The following is a 23,663-nucleotide window of genomic DNA, read 5'->3' as shown; positions in this document are numbered from 1 at the left end:
CTTCACACATGCAGCTAAAACAGACTAAACACACAGCTCTTTCAGATATATGATGAAGAGACAGAAATGAGAGCACGAGAAATACTCAGAGAAGGAGAAAGTAAGAGAGAAAAGAAATCAAGACTTCTCTCCACCCTTCAGATAAACACTGACACATAATATAATAACGCACAACTATATAACATAAATGGAATAATCTGAAAAAACCCTGCCCCGGCGAGATTAGACACATATTTGATAAGGTACGGAAGGCATAATACAGTTAAATTAAACTAGCTGTGATAATAGTGATTTGCCCATTTTTGCTCATGGAAGGCTATACCTGTTCAACTTGAGAAAACAAAAAAATTATGACCTTTTACAGAAACCCTTTTTTCATTCCATATTTAAAGTAAACTTTGTTGTTTGTTCATTTTAGGGTTTGTTTTTTGTGGGTTCAAAGTTTATTTTCTGGTAATGTGAAAGCTGTTACCTGCATGATAAAACAGAACTCTTCATGTGTTTTGTCTTCCCAGAGGCAGCAGTGTCATTTCGTCGTAGTGGTGTTTGTTGACCAAAGGAAAGGGCTACTGCAATCTATCTGCAGAGAGCAACAATGAGCCCAACTTTACAGCTTCTTCCACCACCTAATTATTCTCTTTTTGCCTTCTTAAATAAAAGTAATAAAGATTATATGTGGCATGGGATCCAAGTGAAACAATGAATGCGTTTGAATGCTTGCTCACACACACACTAACTATACTGTAATAACTGCTGCCCAAAAAGGGATGGTTGCTTTTAGGTTATACAAACTGAGACCCACAGGAGAGTAGCCTAACCATGTAGTCTGCATTTAGCCCCATTGAATGGGCGTGAAGGAGGGGGCGCACTCCGTTATGACACCATGAGAGGATGCCCTAGCTAGCTGAACATTCCAGCGCTACATGCATCATTTATTAGGGCCGACGGGTGAGTCGCGCTGCAGCTATGGCGGCGCCTTTAGCACACTTCGATGATGAGTGGCAGGATTTTAACGAATTTAAACCGGTGTCCGGGAAGGATCACCAGCTGGACATAGTTAATCTCAACGTGCAGGATGTCACAGGGCTCTTAGAAGACTTTCCGGAGCTCGATAACGGTTTCTCCGGGGAAATCGGTAGTTTTAAATCGATGGAGGACCTGGTGAACGATTTCGACGAGAAGTTGACAGTGTGTTTCCGAAATTACAACACCAAGACGGAAAATATAGCACCCGTGAGGCCAATCACAGAGGAAACTATCCTGAAGAATGATGAGTAAGTCACGCTAGCCCAGATACATAAAGGAAACGTTAGGTTACATGAAAAACTGCCCCGTGGCAAATAGCCTCACTCAGTTGACTTCACTGAGTTGACAGAAGAGGAAAAACGAGAACTGAAACCTATTTTTGTATGGATTTCGTATCGGGCTGTAATAAGCCCCTTTGTTACATAGTGGTTGCAGTTAGGCTACATTGTTATTAAGCGAGTGTCTATAATGAAGCACCGCCTCCAACACATTTTTCCTTGCGATAATGTTATCTCAGGGAACGCTTGCAATCTCAAGCGAGAGCGGTAATAAAATGTCAATGTGGCTTTTGTGCTTTCATTTGGTGTTCCATTTACTGTGGTACAAATACCGGAAGCACCGCCGTTTGCGGTCAAATATCAAATTTAGAGTAAACACACGCTATCTTAACATTACCTCAACAGCCTGTTTGGTTCATTTTCTATGCAATCATCGGTGGTCACGTGGTTTCGTGTCGACTTGGCAGTGAGGTTTGTTTACAGGCAACAACATCCAGCAACATATGGTTAGCTCACAAAAACCATAATATTGGCATTAACAGTGAATGAATCCCAGATTGCCCTCAGATAAGAATTCAGTTTGCCCATTATCATTTCAAACTAATGTGGGCACGTTTTTAATATATATATATATTTTAGTTCTTTGTTTCCATATATTTAAAAGAATATTTCAATAAATTTCACTTATTCGGATATCCACAATTATTTCAAAATAAAGAGCCAAAAAATAAGTGAAAAGTTGAAAACTTGGGATCATATTGAATTGCTTTATGACTGCCTCTCTTGATCTTATAATCTTAGGGTGAATAAAGCTTGTTATAGTGGTTGAGGGATGAACTTCTGACCTATTCAATCTCTGACTCTGACCTCCTTCCCAATGACTGTGAAAGAAGCCCAAAACAAGGACCATATAGGGAAGAAGCCTATTCAGTGTTGGCAGCATCTCTGCCCCATAGATGTATTTTCTGGTGGATTAAGAAAGATGAAAAAAAGTTAAGCAGTTTTATAACGTCTATCCCACCATTGAAATGTGTATGTGGAGATAATCGGCATTAAATCACAAAAATCTGAGTGTTTGTGGTGATGAAATATACCCAGAATTTGATGATAGATTTAAAAAGGAAGCTGCACATGAAAGAAAAATTGGCATTTTTCCCCCTCTTTAACAGGATTTGGAATGCTCTGACGGACAACTACGGGAACATCATGCCAGTGGACTGGTCTCAGTCTCGGACTCGCTCCCTCCATCTCCCCACACTAAATCTGGATGAAAAGTCTGTGAGTGTACTGTGCCTACCCTAGCAATCTCAATTCCTTATTTTGAATACATGCACAAATCTGTCTGAAATTTTCAGAAACATTTTGCATTTCTGTTTCCTAGTGTTTTACCATGACCAAAATTGGTCATTTTGGGAGTCTCTTATGTCTCTGTTGTCTCAATGCTGTTTGTCTTCATGGTTTGTTTCCCTCTCAGGGCTTGGGTCACTTATCTGGCATGTCTCTGTATACATCTTCTTACGAATTGAAAGTGGTGTGCAGAACTCAAACCCACGACTCAGAACACAGTAGTAGAGTGAAGGGTAAACGTTTTACTGGATTTGGTACACAGGTAGGCAGTCCTAAAGCAGGCAAACAAATCAAAACAGGGAATAGGCAGGAGAAGAGTCAATGTACAGTCCGAGGTCGTAAACACAAGTAACTTAATACAGTTGGAATCATTAACTATGGCTAGGAACACAGGGAAAAACACAATGAACAAACGCTTGACATGAAATGACGAGAATGCAACAAGTAACAAGGATACACAGACTATATACACCATGGATGACAAGGGACATGTGAAAACAATCAAGGCGGGGCAGACAATGAAGGGAAGTGACGTGAAGAGTCAGACACGAGGAAACAAAAGTTAAACAAACACAAAACCGAAGAACACGTGACAACACAAGGGAGGCGAACTAAAGCCCAATTCAGACGAAGTCTAGTTTGTCTGCGTCCGTGCTGTTCAGAATACAGTATCATGTAGACGAACACTCTCTATCCGCACACGGTATCTGCAACGATTCGAATCGAGGGTAGAAAGTGAGTAGATTTGAATCGGTACGGGGGCTGGTGTCCGTGTGCACGGATTCACGCAACCTGATGACGTCATTGTTCCACGTGATCCACATGCGATCTCCAACGAATATATAAAACACTTGTTGTCGCTCTACAACTCACTCATGGTGTGTCTCGAACTCACTCTCATTAATACAGCCTACTGATTTTTGTTTAGCCTCCTATCTTGATCTAATTCTTTTTATTCAGACATTACATAACTTTCATTACCACAAATATAAATTGGCCAGCGATTAAATTTGCTTTTTTGTTCATAAATTGAAGTTAAAATGGTTGGAGCAAAGCCTCATGGGAAATGGGAAGACAGACATGTCATGTCCAAACTCTTTATTATCAATAGAAAATAGAATTCATTTCCGCATAACCTTTAGTCTGACCACTGATTTTATTAACCACCATAATGTAATGTTGCTAATTGGAGCTTGAATGTCTTGTGTAATGTGTTTATCCGTGTGCTGTGCTCCTTTACCGTGTGCTGTGTAGTCTTTTTCTTCTACGTTTGTCACGTTTTTTTCAGTTGTCTGTAGCAGCGCTAAAGCGGCACCAACAGGCGTGGGGTATGTACTACAGCCGGTTCATCACAATCGGCTGTGTCGGTCCTTACGCAGATCTCTCGTTACCAGTCTCCGTCCTTACGAAATTAAAAGATTCGATTCATGTGAAAAATGAACCCGATTCAGTGAAACTAGGCTCTGTGTGAATTCAGCTTAAGAAACAGAATGGGCAGATGATCTAGGGCAGGGCGTGAGGAGTCAGACATGAGGGAAAAAGGTAAACAAACACAGGAACAAAGAACACGTGACAACACAAGGGAGACAAACAAAATAACAGGACAAGGACAGAGCACAGACCTCGCACATCTATCTCTGTTTCTGTGTATCTCTCACACTTTTCTCTCTATGTCTCTCTCTCTTTCTCTCTCTCTGGCAGAGGGTGGATAATGTGAACCTAGACCTATCAGACGATGAGGAACTGAGAGAACAGATGGACATGCACTCCATCATTGTCTCCTGCATCAATGAAGAACCATTTTTCACTGCAGAACAGGTATTTATGCAGAACCAGTACCCACGGGGCATAGAACAGAAGTTTGGTTCTGGAGATATTAAACGACTAAGTTAGCTCTTGGTCCAAAAGCAAGAATTAGGAACATAATGTATCTTTGTTGAATTGAAAAAGTTCCGTTTTAGATGTATTATGTGTGTATGTGTGTGCGTGTTTCAGGTAATTGAGGAGATAGAGGAGATGATGCAGGAGTCTCCAGACCTGGATGCTGAGCAGAACCCATCTCAGTCCGACCTAGCTCTCCTCTCTCTGGAATTACACAGATCCAGCACTAGCCACAGCTACGAGGAGCGTGAGTACTCCCTGTTCACCTCCATCAGGGTGTGTGTGTGTGTTTGAGTGTGTGTGTCCTGTTCTCATCTCTTCAGGATGTTGACAAAAGTGTGTGTACTTGGGTCCCTGTAACACTTAAGGTGTTGTTTTCATGCATAGCTTTGTACACAGTTGCATCATCTTGCCCTTGTTGCTATCCTTTGTGTTTCACCTGCTTTTCTCTCATGCGTTCTTTGTCTCCTCCTTTTCTCTTTTACCTAATGTCTCTTTCACTCAACCACCCTCCCTTGCTCTTTTCTCTCTCCTTCTCTCCCTGTCCCTCTCTGTCGCTTCCTCTCTCTTTCCCTTTCCCCTCTCTTTCTCTCTCCTCTGTCTCTCGCTCCATTTCTCTCCTCACTCCCTCCTCTTTCTCTCCCTCCCTTTCTCTCCTCACTCCCTCCTCTCTCTCTCCCTCCCTCTCTCCCTCTGTCTCTCTCTCCATCTCTCCCTCCCTGTACAGGAGTGCGGACCCTGTCCCTCTCTGAGCTGAACGAGCTGCTGGAGGAGGTGGAGACGGCTATCCGGCGCTTCTCGGAGGAGCTGGTGCAGCAGCTGGCCCTGCGCGACGAGCTGGACTTCGATAAGGAGGTGAAGAACTGCTTCATCTCGGTTCTCATCGACGTGCAGAACCGACAGAAGGAGCACAGAGAGCTCTTGAGGAAAAAGAAGAAGCTGAAGGGAAGCGTTGCGACACCGCCCAACCGCTCTGAGCGTACAGTCGTGCCCGGAACAGTGAGTTTGCTCGCAGACATGACACGGCAAGAAAAAGTAAAACTGCTCAGGGAACACTCTGTGCTTTTTACGCCTCTGTACTTTTTCTCTCTGACTTTCTGCTGGGCTCTCTGAAACTGAATTCAAATGTCTTTTTTACTCCACAATGCCCAGTGCTTTTTGCTGTTGTCTGCTGTATCTTGTGAATGCTTTCCTGTGTATAAACTTATTTCTGGTGGTGGAGGGCATCTAGGGACATGCTCAGGAACTGTGTTCAGCTTACTGAGCACTCCAGGCCGTGTATATGCTGAAAGCAAAGGTCCTTATCCTTAAAGCCTGTATCTTTCTGTCTCTCTGCTTCTACTGTACCTCTATGCCTCTTCCATCTCCTGTCTGTCCCTCTATTTCTCCCTCCCGCTGGCTCTCCCCCTCTCTTTCCCTTTCGTGTGTCTCCATTCTTCTGGTGTCTGCTCTTGCCTCAGCGCTTCAGCATGGAGGGAATCTCTTCTGCCATTCAAAATGGTTTCCGACAAACTTTTGGGACTGGGGGCGGGGAAAAACAGGTGGCTATATTATTTAATTCCTATCATTCTGTTCTGTCTTTCCTTTTTCCTCGTAATTATCCAAACCTGTTTTGGCTCTTGACACAAGAGAAGGTTTTATTTATTGTTTTTCTGTTCTTCTATTTGTATGCCCCTTATCTATCTCTCTTGCTTCATCACACTTTTTGTGTTTGGCTTTTTCAGTATCTGACCACAGTAATACCTTATGAGAGGAAAGGAGGGCCTCCATCAGTAGAAGACCTTCAGATTCTTACTAAAAGTGAGCATCCTTTAGCATAGTTATAGTTTCAGTACTAAGCAGACGCTTTTGTCCAAAGCGACTTACAAAACATTCAAGGAAAAACAGTTAAAGGCTAAAGTAAAAACAATCAAATAATAATAATAAACTCTCATATTATCATTATATTGATGAAGCATACCTAAAACCAATTAATTAATCAAAAAATATTAAAGCATAAAGAAATAATCAAGCATCTTTCAATTTAATTCTGAAATAATTTCTGTCTTAATAACTGTACTGTGAGAACTGTACTCTACTGTGATGTGTATGGACTACAACAGGATCTTACTCAGTGTCTAACTCTTCTTGTGCAGTTCTTCAGGCCATGAGGGACGACAGCGATAAAGTGCCAAGTCTCCTAACAGACTACATCCTCAAAGGTAAGTCCACCTGCTTTATGAATCACATCTCAATGTATGATGACTCTATACTCTACATTTAATGTTTTCCTTTGACACAGGACTTATGTTAACCTTAAGCCTTTCATAAATATAGCCTATCATAGCTATATCTGCATGTATTGCTGGTTATAATGTATGCCTATTGGTGTTTGAGGCATCATGTACCAGTACCCTCCTGGAGAGTAAGTGCTGGCTGGACCTGCTGGCGAAGCTTGTGTCTTATCTGTTGCCTTCCTCTTTCCTGCCTTTTATTTTCTTCCTCCTCTTTCTTCTTCTGGCCACGTTGTCCATGCTAGCTTTGGTGTGAGCAGACGGACAGAGAGGTTTGTGGGAAGTGTGGATGCGGCTCTCTTTCTGTATGTGTGTGTGAGTGTTTGTGTCTGTGTGCGTGCGTGAGTGTGTGTGTGTTGCATCCATCTTCATAGATAGAGCACTCCTTCACTGCCACTTTGCCGTAGTGCATTCATAAAGCCCCACCCTATGTGCTGTGTCACGTCCTGTGGCTGGCGTCACTTCCTTTCGCCACCATCACAACACCTGTGTTGGTTGAAGTCAATTCTTGACAAGCTAACTCACTTCCTTGTCCCTCCTGGTCTTTTAGCAGTAGACTATGCTTATAGGATCCCTCAGCTAATCCAAGTGCTTTAAAGCCAGAGTATGGCTTTTTGTCCCTTGCTTTTACACTGACTTCCTGGGTTTGACACCATGTTTTAGAGAGTTGCCTGGATAAGCAAATGTAGTCCTTGATGTGTCTTAAAATGCCTATGATTCCATTATAACGTATTGGTCCCTCACAGCTTGCCTGTTCCGTCCTCCCAATACTCACTCACTCCCGACCTCTCTACCATGCTGGTACCTTTATTTGTTTTGTATTGTGAATTGGCCCATTTTTGATTTATTAAGTTGGAACAATTTAACAGATTGTTTAAAAGTTATTCAGTGGGTAGCACACATTCAGGTGATATTGTTTACTCATTTAGATTAGTCACGCAAAGGTTTCCACTCAAGAAACATCAACACACACACACATAGGTCTCTGCCAGATGCACACACATACATATACACATCAACACACATGCACACACACAGTTATCATCTGCAAACAGGCATTTGTCTATTCTAACTATGCAGTCATTTTCTGGTTGCAGCTGTCTTTTACAAATTACATAAATAGGCATTATATAACCCACATTAGTCACAGAGGTATATTTGGGGTAATTTTGTAATGGAAAACATTTGTTTGTTTAGGGATTTAAGCATGAGATTTTAGGTATTTTATGGCAGAATGAGGATTCCAAGTATAAACTCCTAAATGGTTTGTTCTCCCTCTAGTGTAGTTGGGCTACAGTCTGCTTGGGTTTCTTTTATTCATGCTTTTCACTTATTCACTTTCCACTTCTTTTTGCAGTGCTCTGCCCCACATAAACAGAAGAATTCCCACAAGTCCATCAGAACAAAAGACTCTGGATTGAGTTTTTCATCCACTGTGAATAGTAGCATACATGTGTTTTCCTTATTTATATATGCATGATATTTTGCCTTCCCTTAAGGGTTCATTGTGTTTTTATTTTCTCTGTCTTTTGCATATGTACTACAGTGTACCCACCAGTGCACTGTGTTTTTAAATGGTACTGTGCAGATTTCAAAGCGTCATTGTGGGCTGACATTTTCAGCTTCGCATTTTGCACTAAACACCCATAATATATTTTGGCATTTACTGCATGAGTCAAGCAGTCAGTAAAATGTTGCTTTTAGCTCATAAGACACAGTTATTTAACAGTACTGAGTACATGCATGTATGCAGATAACTAAGGACAACTTTGGTTTCATTGTGGGTGAGACCAATTAATGTTAACAATTGAGTTTGAAATACCAATGGTGTTGTAGCTAAAAGTATGGGTGTTCATTGAAACAGGAAAGTGCAATGGGAGTTTTGTTAAGATTGATTGTAGGCTTATGAGTGTCAGTAACAGATTTGGTCATCATCCACTACCAAAGTTTCAACAAGTTTCCAGAAGCATGCTGTCATAGCGAAGTGGCAGAATTATGTCTGGCCATGTGAGACTATGTTAGCCTCACTGCAGGCTTATAGCCAGCCAATTTGCTAAGTGATTATATGCGTTAGTCCAAACTGTAATTTTTTTGGATACCTCAGAGAGATGCAGACAACATTCACCAGTCACATTATGGCATGGTAGATTCCACACTCTGTCAGTGTCTTTGGTCAAAATGAAAAGATCACTCTTGTTGTGACTATCTGGGGCATAGGAACCATACAGCTTGATTTGTTAAACATTATATTTGATTGATTGCATTTTGCTGATCTCTCCTGCAGAGTTGTGGAGATCATTCAATTAACAGCAGTGTGAAGACATATGAAACTGTTAGAAAACTGTAATATATTTACATATATATTTTAATAAGAAATTTGGATTGTAAAAATCTGATTTAACATTGTAAAAATATATTATAAGATATCCCCACAGACGCTGCTTGATAAGTGAGACTGTCAGTGGAATAAGTGGAACTTAAGGTGTGGAATGTAGAGGATCTGTCTGGCACAGAGCTGGTTCTGATCCGGTGAGCACAGAATCAAAACAGTTCACAATCCTTTTCAGTCAGCTGCTGTACAAAGTGGAGCGGAACAGGTGTTTCTAGAGACAGTATTACCATCCCACAGTCTTGAGTATCAGGCAGTCTAATGGAGATCCTGTGGTTCTCTATCTGGTCTGGGTCTTTGGGGTGTTGCAGTTCCAATCCTAAGGATTGAGTATTGATTAGGTAGTTTGGTAACAGTTAATTGAAATGATTGATTATGTGCACAAGCATCCATGCAGCCTTATGTCTAAACAGGGGGCATATAGGACATAATGGGATGTCTGTGGGAATGTACAGAATAGATGTGTCTGTGTGTACATATAGGATGCATATGTAAATATTATGCTCACTTTCTGTGCACTGTTCCTTCTGTGTGTCTCAACCCACAGTAAATTCATGTTATGGTTAGATAGCTAGCCCATCGAGAGCACCAAAATCTGTCAAAATGTTCAGTATCAGACTGAGAGACAACAACTGCTGAGAGTGATTAGCTTTGCGACACTGAAGCTAGCTGGCTCTACATTCTGGTTGCAATAACAACAAACAGATACTTAGAGGGAAAGGAAAGGTACCTGAACTCTCCTGGGCTGTTATCGGCAAAGGTCCGAGGGTTGAAGCCGTGAGGAAACGTCCACTAAGATGGACCTATCCTACCCTGCCAGTTACTTTGCCTGCACAACAAATAAGGAAGGGAAGATGGACTCCTACTGTGGCAGAGCCCATCAGAATTGAGCAAGTAACGCTAATACTGCTTACTGCAGCTTTAACTGTATTGCAGTAGCTGGATGAGGTGCTCATTTGGGTTGTGTTTCCTGAAAGTGTTGTTGAGTCACTACCATCTTTTCATGACTATCATTTTGAACACTCTCTTACTTGGTGGTTTGTCAACAACACTCTCCGAAAACACAGTCCTAACTGTAAAATCAACTTAGTCATGGTTCTGTATTGGTAACATGAAATGCTTGGTTAGATACAGTCAGTTGGACAGCATTAACTCAGGCATGTGGTGCACTTATGTCTATTGGTGTCATTTTTATTTGTATTTATATTTGGCAGTGCGTCACTGTTTCTTTAATGTCTTTGTTTACACTGTTCTTTTAAGGTTTGTTGACTTGCTAAAACGATTGAACTGCTGCATTTTTCAGTGTAAAACCAAAACATAATTTCAACTGAATTGCAATAAAAAAAAAACATTTCTCTGACCTTCTTGATGTGGTTGGTGGTGCTTTTTTTTAATTCTCATTGCTAATGAACAGAATAATCCCAAATCCACAAAACCTTTTCCAGCCGTTTTTTTTACTCCTGTGAGGAACTCCTCCCACAGTTTCAGTTTGGGAAAAAATTTAAAAAAGATATTTATTAAAAAAGGTATTTATTTATTTAAAAAATGGATACACCTTCAGACACTGAGAAATATATCCAAAGTGAGGATTAAATCCACACTCACTTTCACCACTAATGTGTGCACACTGGCATGTGTCCAGTCCTGATGTGGTTCATGTGGGAGTCAGCAACCCTGGCTGGACAGTGTGTAGTAGGTCTTAAGGAGAATAAATGTTCTGTGGTAACATTACAAACTGCAATCTATCAAAGCAAAGCGCTTGGGTGCAGATGCCCCCTGATTAACCTTTGTAAAGGGTTCTACCTCAAACTGCCCCTTTTCAGGTCATTTGCGTAATTATGCAAGGCCCGCCACGTTTCAGTGGAAATCACTGCTGCTGAGAGAAACCAGATGTGGACTGTGTTCCCACCAATGCTCCTGGCTGCTGTGGTCCAGAAAAAAAAAAGAGGAAGAAAGGTTTGAAATGATTCCAGACAAAAAGAGTTTCGGGAGTCGTGGAACAGTAGTTAGCCCAGTGTTTATACTAGTGGCCATAGCTGAGTACATTTTGATATCAATTTGAGATCATAGTTGCCTAAGATCAAACACATTTTGTGCCAGATCAGCCAGAAAATAATAAGTGCTGCTTTTTATTTGCTGGTGATTTTAGCACTGCCAAGAGAGAACATATCAACTACAACAATACCACTTGAACCTGAGGTGATAACTGAGCTAGTCATTATCAACTGTATAATGTAGGCTTGCAAAAACGTTAACTAAACTGACCCCAAAAGAGCAGAAACCTTTTTGACATTCCATAAAGAAAAGACCTTCTCTATTGTGTATCCGATGATGGCTCCAACTCAAGACACCAATTAGACGTCTTTTTCCAATTTTCAAAACTGTATGATCAAACCATATGTGCAACTAGTTCTTTGACTACAGGCCAAGCTGAAGTGAAATGCTTTGCATATTTTCTTAGCGGCGTGAGTGAACACTATTGCGTTGTTCTAAACTCTGAACACATTCCTGTGTTACTACGGGTCTAAATAGTGTCTCTTGTGGTTGGTATGGCTCATAACGCTGGTTTAGACTTGACAGAAGCACCTCTCGGACTTTTGAAGAATCAAGTCCCTTGTGTTGTGGCTCGAACAGTTTTAAGGGATTGTATTTTCCTGCGGACCAGACTATGCATATCAGGAACATGAGGTTGCTTATCATCATTAGCCTCCTCTGCGTGACGCAGCCATCTCTCCAGCAGTCCTCAAAAAATGATGGAAAGAAAGGTATGATACACAGATTTGTCAAATTGGTCAGACTTGCAATACATCAGCATCTGCCATTTTGTGATATAAATCTAACTGACGTTCTCAGAGCGTTTATAAGAGGATCCAGTCCGTCTGACAAGGTCTGTCCTGTAAGCACATTTTCAATATTTTACTTTACAACAAAAAGTAAGATTTTTTTCTGAATGGGGAATGGTCATTTTTTAGCTTTTACTTTCAGTCGAGATTCATTTTTTAACATTAACACATTTTACCACCGTAACGTCGTCTCACAATACATTAAATTCTCTATAGATGGTTCTAATTCAGCAGCAATTGAGGAGCTGAAAAAGCAGGTTGCTAACATAGTACAGGAGCTGCACCTGCTGAAGGAGAAACAAGCCCTACAGACAGGTATGTGTTTTATCAGGCAATACAGATAATGAACAAATAAATGGTCATAGTTATTTCTGCAGTAATTTGATTCTTTCTTAAGTTATTTATAATATTGCAAACAGTTGACTCCACGTGGTCATCCCGAAAGAGGTTTACGTATTCCCACAGTATTGGGCTGCATTAGTACCAACACATACCCACATGTCACATTTGTTAATGAGAGAGGCTAGGAGGATGTGCAACAGAGTTCAAGGGATGGCAGCACAGTCTTTTTTATTTTAATTTATGCTTAGTGACAATACAACAACACAAAGAACATCATACATTATATTGGTACAAGGGAGCACAGTCTTGATACAAAGGTGTTCATGCACGTTGATGTCATGCCTTCACATCCTGCAGTTTGTCTGAAGGGTATCAAGGTCCCTGGCAAGTGCTTTTTAGCAGATGCGACAAAGAAGAACTTCCATGCCGCCAACGACGACTGTATGACCAAGGGCGGGGTCCTCAGTACCCCACTGTCCGGCGCTGAGAACGACAAACTTCACCAGTATGCCGGTGAGACCATCGGACCGGAAGAGCACATCTGGGTGGGCATCAATGACATGGTCACAGAAGGAGACTGGTTTGACCAGAGCGGCTCTGCGTTGCGATTTAAAAACTGGGAGACAGAGATCACCCACCAGCCGGACGGGGGCCGCTCCCAAAACTGCGCCACCCTCTCACCCACCACCGGGAGATGGTTTGACGAGAGCTGCCGCGCTGAAAGACCGTTTGTCTGCGAGTTTAATATAGTGTGACCTTAGCAGGCCACCACTAACACGACTGCTCACCGATTTAACCACCACAACTCCATATATTATCAGTATTGGTGCATAGAAAATATGTAGAGTCCAAGCATGGTATATTGTTTGTTAAAACTCGCGTTTCTTTTGCTTCACCTTTATTTGATTGTGAAGAATATACAGTAGATTGGATGACTGTTAGGGCTCAGGGGTCAGAGTGATCCAACAGATGAAGATGGACTGAGAGGGTACATGCTTGGGGAGGTGATGGAGACAGTACTGAATTATGGGAGGGGATGCAGAACATAACCTAGCGCAGACCATAGACTGGGAAGTAATTATGTCACAAGGGAATCAGAAGGATCTATCTGCATGCAATTTCTCTTTTATTATGAGGAGAACATCTAGCATGACGACTTCTTCAATATATTTGTGTTTTAACAAAAGATATGTTACATGTCTGATGTTACTTACACCTTCAATAAAATGGCATTACAGCAAGGCATATTTGTTTTGCTGGGTAAGCTGTCCATAATAATTGTCCAATACAGGTAAAAGCATACAAAAAGAGAAAAAATATGTTTTTTTTATATAGGTTTTAATTGGTCTTGTGCATTTAAGTCAACTCACAGTATCAATTAAAGCTTTGAGCTTTAAAACAAAAACTAAAACATTTTAAAAGAAGGACATTTTGAGTGAGCTACCATGTGAAAGCTATCAGTTCCAGAACCTTCCAAAACCCAATGTTCCAGATCATTTTATTGTGCATAAAAAAAATGAACTTGCTTTCCAGCAGAATGGAATTCTCTCAGTCTGCCCATCCATAACTAAACTTGCCCCCATACACAGTTATGCAACATCAGGCTTGAACTGAGTTGCACATAATCTGATATGGCACAATCCAGCTGCTGTTAAAAATCTGACCTCATTTCTGGAGAATGCGTCTCTCTCTCTCCCCATCATGTCCTGCATAACTAATGTAACACTAAGCAGAGGCCTCTCTTCCTTAATGGAGTGTGTAACAAATAAACATGATTTATTCTTTTCCTTGGCTATCCTGAAGTGACAACAGATTCTTATCTTTGGGGTGGAGAACTTCTTTGAGGTGGTTGAAATAACACACCTCTTTGAGAGCTGAGTGAGTGAGTGTGTGTGTGTGTGTGTGTGTGTGTGTGTGTGAGTGTGTGTGTGTGTGTGCTCAGTGCCCCTTTGAGGAAACAGATGACTAACAAATTCAAACAGCATTCAAGGACTCTATTGAGTCAGGAGTCAGCGTGTAGCCTTATGCTATGACTAAAGCTCCTATTCATGGTAGTCATAATATTAAATGAGTTTGGAAAACCTGAACTTGTGTGGCCTCTCTGGTTTGACTTCCAGTCTGTTGTAGAGAGGTAATGAAAAGGAATTGATCCTGGAGATGTTGACGTTAACACAAAACAGGATATTTAGGCACATTGCACAATTAAAAAGGTCACAAACGTTCTAAACACTAAAACTGAAACCTAAATGTAAATTACATGCATAACACATACAGAATAGTTTCACATAATTGTCACACACATTAAAATGAACATCAATCACATTTATACTAAAAAAGGAACTTCTTCTTTATGTGTAGTGTAGAAATCTGTCTGGCTAATTTCAGTGGCGTTTTAAAGATCAGAGCATTGAAGATAAAAGTCTGTTCCTCAGCCTCAAACATACAGGCACATAACCAAACAAATTTAAAAAGCATAAACAGAACTTTTGAGGTGGTTTAAAATTCATGGCTTTACAAATATATGGCTTAACTCCTACATTCAGTCCATTTGATCAAGCTAGAAAACCTAGAAAAACTCCCTAGGCCAAACAATTAAACAAAAAAATGTCTGTGACTTGTCGAAACTCACAAAGAGGTTACGTCCTCGGGTGTCAGGCCCAGGCATGCGCGCTCGCCCTCTCAAGTTTCCTGCGCACACGCAGTTTCCAACGTGACTCAACGCGCTGTGACGTTAACCCCGCGAACAGAGAGCAAAAGGCCCGTTTCATCCCCACACTCTGAGTCTCGCTCTCAGTCCCCCAGTCAGCTTCGTCAAAAGACTGGGGCCTGCAGGGCTTCTGAGCACGGAGTGAGGGGTGCAGGAGAGCGCTCCCCATCCCTGCCCACAGAGTAAAGGTCATTCTCCACCAGTCTCAGATCTTTTGGAGAGTTTGTGTCCTCCTGAGAGGTGTCTGTTTCGGACGCTGGCGGTGCGGACTCAGTGGGGGGTATGAACGGCCTGTACTCTCCCACCTCCATCTCCCCCTCCCCGCTGGGCTCCTTAAGGGGCTCGGTGTCTTTGAGGGCTGTGGTCTCGGTGGGCCCATTGAAGGGCTGGTAGGTATCCACGGCAGGTGCCCCGTACTGGTCCATGTCCAGTTCATCACGTAGAAGGTGGCCGTATACCAGTGTGTCCTCGATGTAGTCGTAGATGTGTGCGTCATCGTCCTCAATGGTTTTGGGCATCCCATGGAGTCCTGGCAGGAAGCTGTGGCCGTTGGGGTTGTAGATGGACACCTCGTGGGCCATCTGCTTCTTCTTCTTCCTGCTCAGCATTCAACATGAGTATTTCATGAGGTTAGATGCGATTAAATACAACTTCATGGTCACAATGAAATACACTAAGCATCTTACCGTAAGTGCAAAGGAAAGGCATTATTTGAGGATGACTATGACTATGAATATGTATGACAGATCCATAGATATCCATACGGTATAACTTACAACCACAAGCCGTGCTGCAGTTATGTAAACACTTTTTCTAAAGGTGTGCAAAGCTAATTTATATGCAGAAGAGGTCCTCACCTGATCACAACACAGACTGCCACCAAAGCGATGATCATCCCCAGGAGCAGAGCTCCCACCACACCCAGGATGACGGGAAGGAGGATTCCTGTGGAGCACACATCAAACACAGGCCACAGACTTACTTAACTGCCATTTCCACTTCTGTCAACGTGTCAGAAGATAAACAAATTATTCCATGATATGCATATGAATATAACACAGAGATTGTTGTATTTTTTTATAGTAAATATCAGTACCAAGTAAGTAAATAATTACAATGAAAACAATACTTACATCATAACGGCACCAATTAAAATAATAATATAAACATCCTTGTATAATCAATCATAGCCAACAATAACACGGAAGGAGTGGAAAAGCAAATCACAGCCACGTTCACGTACTTCTTGGTTTCATCAGAGTGATCTCCCCCATCACGCTAAAGGACCCCGTCTCAGGCAGACAGTTGGACACGTTGAGGTAGAAGCTCTCGGGGATGACTATCTCGCTGTCGCCATCCTCATCCTCCCTGCGGCTGTACATCTCCTCCTGGGAGCCCAGCGTCTGCACCTGGATGCCCGTGTGGCGTTGGCTGCACTTGGGCTGGGTGACCATGGTGAAGGACAGGTGGGCGTCCAGCCTGGGAGCGAAGTGGGTGATCCAGGAGGCCGTGGAGGAGGCCTTCATCCCGCCCGGCCACCCGGGAGACGCCAGAAGATTTTTCTTTTCTTTCTCAGGACTGATGTGGAATATGTAGTCCTCTGTGTACATGAAGAGACATCACAGGTGGTGCTCAACGTTAGTGCCATTAATTAAACAAATCTGATTGGCTAAGACGTGTAATGAGAAGGCAATAATACACCCCTAGAGAAACACAGCATGTAAAGACATATGCTATTGTATTGCTTAAGCCATTAACTTAAATTCAATCATCACCATGATGAGTAGTTCATGCACAAACATTCAAAATACTACTTACATTTACTGTCTATATTCCTATGACTCAACATGTAGGGCAACATGTTAGCGATACTAATCATGGATTAGAATTTAATCAAGCACATATACTGATACAATGTAGTCTACTAAAACATTCAATTAAACGTATTTACAACAAATGCACAGTGGTAGTCAGACAGTCTACCTCTGATCTTTTTGGTGAAGGAGGCCTTGAAGAATGTCTGGAAGTTCTGACTCAGGAACTCGTCATTCCTGGGAGAGGCGCTAACGGTCACGTTGCCTTTGACCTGCACCTTGGAGATGAAGCCCGTGGTGCAGAACCGTCCGATGGCCATGCCGTCACTCTCGGCAACGCTGAATTTGACACTGCCGTTGCACTCTTGGCCGGGCAGAGACTGACGCAGCTTGCCAGTGTAGGCCTGCAGCTCTACTGTGCCGTGGTCTGGGGGTTGGATGTTCCAGTGGACCGTCTTCAGAGACTCTGGCAGACATCTCTCAAGCACTGGAACTGTCAGAGGAACCGGAGGACAGTCCTGGAGATCCTGACAGCCTGCTAAAACAGAGAAATGACAGGCTTTCAAATGAATTCTGTTCAAGTTAATCTATATTGTATCATGTGGCTATCTTTTTTTTTGTTTAAGTTACTGTCATTATTACTAGTATTCTTCAGTACAAAACAACCTATAGGCTACCTATAGTTTTGTTGACAGTCAACAGTAGGTCTTCCTCTGGGCAATCCTTGAAGGACAGGGTAGACTTCTTTCCAGGGGGTACAATGACACTCTCCTGAGAGACACCGTCTAATTTCAGTTTGCAGGTGGAACCTGTCGCCTTTTTCGCAATATGAAGAGACAGACTGTTCTCCTCAGAAAGGTCCACATCGCACAACACTGGAGAACACACACACACACACACACACACACACACACACACAAGACAAGATGACATAATTCAAACAGAAATCAAACATAATGTATGTTTCTTAACAGTGGGCAGGTCTGATAGAGTAGTCTGTGAAATGCAAAGAATGAGTGACTTCAGTGTTGAAACAGTTAATGATAAGTTGAATCAAAAGTTAATTTCCTGGGAGTTCAGAATGGGATCACATTTCATTTCAGTAGATGTGACAACCCGAATTTTCTTGAGTTTCATATTTGAATATTTTGAAAATATGTATTTAGCTGGTAAAAAATAATAAACAAAGCCAAAACACGTATTCTAGCCACTGAGACTTGATAGAGATTAGATAAGATTAGACTACATTAGATCAGAACTCAAAGAGTTTTCAAGTACCCACCCCAGGGCATAACAGCACCCCCTTCCCCTCACCCCCAAATCAAGTTGTCAAAGACAATGGTGTCTGATAATGTCCAACATGAAATCTCAGTCCTCCTTGGTGTCTTCCACATAGGCATCACATATGAGAGTTACAACAGGAATCCCAACACCAGTCAGAGACAGCAGGGACTTCCAGTATTACGACATAAGATCTGACTAATTTCCTCATCTCCACTTTGAATTTCTTTCACATTCATGTCCTGGGGTTTGAGTCATAGTCATGGTATAGGATGGAATACACTGGGGTAGACACATAGTCAGCCATGTTACCACATAAAAACATTTCAAAGAGTTTAGGAGCAGAAACATCTGTGTTGCAATGACCTGTAGTAATTCACCTTCATCTACCCCAATCCCTAACCCTAACCTTAACCATAAATTGTTGTTAACAGAGTTTCAACAGTCTATAGGGGAACAACCAAATTAATTGTGACCGCTTTCTTTAACCACAAAGATCTTAAAAGGCTACTAACGGTTCTTGAAAGTGTTCCTGCAAGATTGTAAAGAGTGTCCAGGGTTGAGAAGGTTACTTTTGAAATGCAATAAGTGACAGATTTATAGTTACCCTGTTAAATGTAGTCAGTAATATATCTATTTTTATTGCTTCATCAAAATAATGCAACTTAATTCAATGTGATTACTTTCGATTACTTTTTGATTGGCGGACGAGGGGCGGTTCAAATACAAAAAAGAGAACCAATTAAAAACATCCCTCAGAATGCACACTGCCAAATGAATGGAGCACAGATGCAAAGCAACAGAATGAATGTTATATTCATATAGCTTTTCCCCCCAAATAATATATTCGAATACAACACATTTGTAATCAACAACATTTTGATTAGTAACTGTAATTTAATTACATTCTGTATTTTATTCTCAGTAACTGTAACAGATGTAAACATTTATTTTGTAATATAATCACGTAACTCTGTGCCATGTTACTAGTTACTCCCCAACCCTGACAGTGCAACATCACTTAAGGAAAGACAGGCCTATGGAAGAGAGAGATAACACACCTTCGCTTCCAGTCCTGATGGAGGAGACACTGAAGTGCAGCGCCAGGCCTAGCGCTTCTGCTCGCGTGCGCACCTGGTCCATCTCGCAGTTCCGCAGCGAGAGCTTAAAGGGACCCTCCTCCGCTGTTAGCTGTGAGTCCGACAGCCTTTTCACCACCGTGATGGGCTTTTGCTTGAACATGAGCTCGTACTCCACGCCGGGCTCCTTCTTTCGGCACCGAGGCTCCATGTGGCGCAGGATCTTCACCGTGGTTTCGTGGTAACGGGGCACGCCAAAATCCCACGTCATAAGGTCATCATCTGGGAAACTCAACGGATAGTTTGGGGAGAAGAACTCCTGCGTTGACTGCCCCTTCGGCAGGTCTACACTGACAACGGCGAGCGCTGGAGCACACAGGGACATTTATAAACCAGAGAATGCATAATAAACAGCACTTAAGACCTTAAAGATCTAACATGAACGCATTAGGAAGTTTATTTTACACCCTCTCACTCACATTTGATGTCTTCTCCCCAAAACACATCGAAAGCTTGGGGCTCCAGCTTCTTCCTGCCAGGCACTGTAAGGACCACCTTTCCACCATTCAGGATTTGGACCCTGTTGATGGTGCCTATCGCACAAAACGACCCAAGGTGGACGTTCTTCGTCGTCTCCAGAGCGACGAGTTTGAATGTGTGCTCGTCAGGACAAGTGTCTGAGGGGGGAATCTGCGTCAGGCCCTTCTTGCTGAAATCCACGTGGAACGTCATCCTGACAGGAGCCCTCAGACACCAGTGGAACGTCCGGTTAAAGTCAGAGAGAGGCTGGGAATCCACTGGCATGACAGTATACCTGCAGGGCTTTGTTTTACATTCTAAAAGACAGTGAGGCACAGGGTATCTGCTTAAGTAGTTGCTACTGAAAGCAGTTATTGTATTACACCTTATACTAAGTTAAGTAATTCTGGGGATCTCAACATTAGCGTGAAACACTTGGCCAACCCTTCATGTTTATTAATATGTCAATAATATGTAAGCACACTCTACATTTTACTTTGACTTAGGCTGCACAACCCTCTTTATGATTCATTGTACAAGTTAAAGGTGCATTAAGGATTAATAGCTATTCGCTAAAGGTATGCTAGCAGCTAAAACTAACGAAATCTCTTGAAATGTGCTGACTTTGACATTATGACAAACTAATTACTCAACGACTGTCCTTACACAGTCAAACATCAATCATGTGCAACACAAGACTAAGCAAGACGGCAAATAAGCTACTTACTAGATCAGCAGAAGGTAATCAAAGTCAGGTCGGCGGGCATCGGCAGGCAAAACTACAGAAGGCAGTTATATGCCTATCGACCCTGCTATGCCATTGGCACGGACGCAATTCTCCATATTAAAAGTCATTGTAGCGCCCCAATTTTTTTTAGGCTGTTATTTTAAGGTTAAACTGCTTATCCTAACCCTAATCCTGAAGCATAATTGTTGCATATTGTGCCTTTAAGTACTTCTGTGGAGATGAACAATAGCGTGAAACATGTGGCCTACACTTAATCTTCATTAAGTACATTTTACTGCAGAAAGGCTTAAAATGCACAACCCTCACAATAATGAATTGCTTGGTTTAATATAATTTCCATTGAATAAAAATTAGTACAATACATCTTTTGGCTACATCCACTCACCAATAACCTTCATGATCTCCACAATGAAGACATCCCAGGGTTCTGTGCAGGTGAATGTCACGGAGACACTGCCGGCGTCTCTCAGGACTGCCCCTGGCTGGCAAAAACTCTTGTCGTCCCCTCCAACACACACCGTACATTTTGATTCCGATGTATCAGTCCTGTTGATACTGACCACAGTGCCGGGGTCAACAGTCACTGCAGGAGAGAGAACAGTAGACATCTTGTGAGTGAGGAACAACACAAAGAAACAGCTGGAAGAAGCAGGCTACAGTTAACAGTGACATCAAGTGCCAGATGCGGTCATGCCGGTGCCGGATCTGGACTACTTCATTCTGCAGAAGCGCTTATTCACCCATAGAAGCTGAAATGGGCTGAGACTTGTGAAGTTTGTATGAGTGTAAGTTTTATGACAGTAATGTTTTGTATGACAGTGATAATCCATATGCGACACACCTGTGATAACTTTATGACAAAGCCTCTCACACAGTCTAAACAAAAGCCCAAATAAAGATGCCCTTTGTTTCCCATGTACTTCCTTTTTTGCTTCCTTATTTTTGCCTCAACTGATTGGACAAGCATTAACCATTCCACACAATAGAAGATCAATAATAATGAACATATGGGGGTAACACACAAAGTGTAGGGTCAACCATAGTGGTCAAAATAAAGATCAATCTCGTATATAAGTCTCATAAAATATATTACACTATCTATTTGGAACTCTGGTTAATAATTAAATACAACCAAAATAACCATATAAATAGCGGGTAAAGGTTGAAGGTCTTAGGAGTTCTGAATAGAAGAGGTCAGCAGCATTCATTCTCATGCAACAGCATAAACCAGCATATACAAATCAAAGCATTTATTCACAAAATTATCAGAAATAAAACACACAATACGTAATCTTACTAAATGTATCTAACTAATGAAATAAAGGGGGGTGTGTGTGTGTGTGAGAGATAGAGTTTGTGTGTGTATGAGAGAGAGAGAGAGTGAGAGAGAGAGTGCTGCCTTATGTATGGGTATCCAGTATGAACCATGTCAATGGATGTGTGAGGATCTGGAAAGTTTAAAGAAGATTTTGGTGGATATGTGAAGATATCATTTTGTGTGAATGAAGCCAATGGAGCTGAGGCCCTTGCCTGGCACACAAGAGGACATCTGCCACTGTTTGCTGACGCAGTGCAAACCACAATAAACTAAGTTTTTGGACCATATCATTAGTCTGGTTTGACGCGGGTTTGAGACACACCAGTGGATGATTATAACCACAGAAGCAAATGTCCAGATCGTATGGACATGGTGACATTTACAGGCACACACTTGCTGGTGAATGCACAAAGTGAAAAAAAAACATAACATATCTACACAAACCAGCTAAACAGAAACCATCTAGGCCTATCACATGCATTTAAGATGGGTGTCTTCCACACAGATGGGCTATGAAGGCTTCTCCGAAATATTTAATGCCAAACCTCCCACATACAAAATGAAATATGATGGTATCATTAATATACAGGCCTACATTGTGTCATAGAAAGAGCCTGTCTACATTTAGTCTTTTCCCAAAATAATATGCTACTTGTGTTTAGGAGAGGATAGGTTGTTGTTTAAGGGTTGTCTGGACAGTATACAGGCCAGACACATGGTAACGTGAGTGATCTAATCATCAATAATAAAGATGAACCAGCTAGTTTAATTTAGCCTACAAACAGCTCTGGTTGTTTATGCTGGGTGGACATCTTAGAATTCGGCATAGTTTCACATTACTGGCTTTCAGACAACCAAAAACGTTATTTTGGCTATTTAAATGTCTGTAGATTTCCTCTGTTGAGATTTCTAGGACTATGTGAGCAGTTTGGATATGTTATATATAGGCACTACGTTATGAAAGTTAATATCGGCGTCACCGCTTACCTGTTAAACTCCAGACAGGGGATGCAAATATTCCAAACAAAAACATAAAGCAGGCTGCCCTTAAAACTCGCGGAAGTTCTTTCATCATGTCAAACACAGAATAAATAAGGATTTAAAACTTAAAAAGAAAACGTTTCAGGCCTTTGCATGATGTCGGACACTTTAAATAGTGGGCTGTTTGCTCGTGCGATAAGGAACTTGGCTTCCTGGTTGAAAACACCTTTTTCAGGTAAAGCCGCCACTCCCTCTTGCCAGTGTAAAAGATGGGCCGTCTCGTGCGTGTGACGTCATGACAACAGCAACGTTGACACACACCTCGACCCTGAACTGGCCTAATAGTCCAGGCAAAATAGCGTTTTACGAAAGACTAATTGTAAAATATTTGTTTTCAGCAAAGATAACTTCTGTGAAGTGTTCAGAACAACATACTTAAAGTCCTAAGAAATCCTAGTTGAGGAAATTTGTTTAATTCTCATAAATCTTAGATGTGTGCTAATAATGCATGCATTTTTTCCCTTTACTCTCTGTCTGACATGAGTGTTCCAGACACCACAGGTGAGGCTGTAGCTTTTGCTGTGAATGTGAAATTGTGTCTGATGTCCTCATGTGCAACCTTTGGATTCAATGCTTCCCTTAAAGGCACAATATGCAACAATTATGCTTCAGGATTAGGGTTAGGATAAGCAGTTTAACCTTAAAATAACAGCTTAAAAAAAAATTGGGGCGCTACAATGACTTTTAATATGGAGAATTGTGTCCGTGCCAATGGCATAGCAGGGTCGATAGGCATATAACTGCGTTCTGTAGTTTTGCCTGCCGATGCCCGCAGAC

The 23,663-nt window shown here is 41.8% G+C and overlaps 3 protein-coding genes across 3 annotated transcripts; 2 read left to right on the top strand and 1 right to left on the bottom strand.

Annotated features, from left to right (window-relative positions):
• Positions 1–966: 966 nt before the first annotated feature.
• On the top strand, positions 967–9,028 carry fez2a (fasciculation and elongation protein zeta 2a; the record flags this gene model as incomplete). Its single annotated transcript, XM_080858431.1, has 9 exons — positions 967–1,274; positions 2,474–2,582; positions 4,353–4,469; positions 4,647–4,779; positions 5,260–5,531; positions 5,993–6,073; positions 6,257–6,332; positions 6,668–6,733; positions 8,163–9,028. The coding sequence occupies 9 exons, from the start codon at positions 967–969 to the stop codon at positions 8,177–8,179; spliced, it is 1,179 nt and encodes a 392-aa protein (XP_080714557.1). The 3' UTR covers positions 8,180–9,028.
• A 2,834-nt stretch (positions 9,029–11,862) lies between these two features.
• Positions 11,863–13,445, top strand: clec3ba (C-type lectin domain family 3, member Ba; the record flags this gene model as incomplete). The annotated part of the gene is made up of 3 exons (XM_080857542.1): positions 11,863–11,959; positions 12,254–12,352; positions 12,737–13,445. 3 exons carry the CDS (start codon positions 11,863–11,865, stop codon positions 13,132–13,134), a joined length of 594 nt encoding a protein of 197 aa, XP_080713668.1. The 3' UTR covers positions 13,135–13,445.
• A 1,745-nt stretch (positions 13,446–15,190) lies between these two features.
• LOC308380444 (CUB domain-containing protein 1-like) lies at positions 15,191–22,917 on the bottom strand (the record flags this gene model as incomplete). The annotated part of the gene is made up of 9 exons (XM_080857785.1): positions 15,191–15,683; positions 15,944–16,031; positions 16,330–16,686; positions 17,070–17,435; positions 17,578–17,775; positions 19,243–19,626; positions 19,740–20,096; positions 20,913–21,110; positions 22,833–22,917. The coding sequence occupies 9 exons, from the start codon at positions 22,915–22,917 to the stop codon at positions 15,191–15,193; spliced, it is 2,526 nt and encodes an 841-aa protein (XP_080713911.1).
• Between the last annotated feature and the right edge of the window lie 746 nt (positions 22,918–23,663).

Source organism: Sprattus sprattus, assembly GCF_963457725.1.
Source record: "Sprattus sprattus genome assembly, chromosome: 19".
Lineage (NCBI taxonomy): Eukaryota > Metazoa > Chordata > Actinopteri > Clupeiformes > Clupeidae > Sprattus > Sprattus sprattus.
Note: the sequence above shows the minus strand (reverse complement) of the source record. Positions and strands in the feature narration are given on the sequence as shown.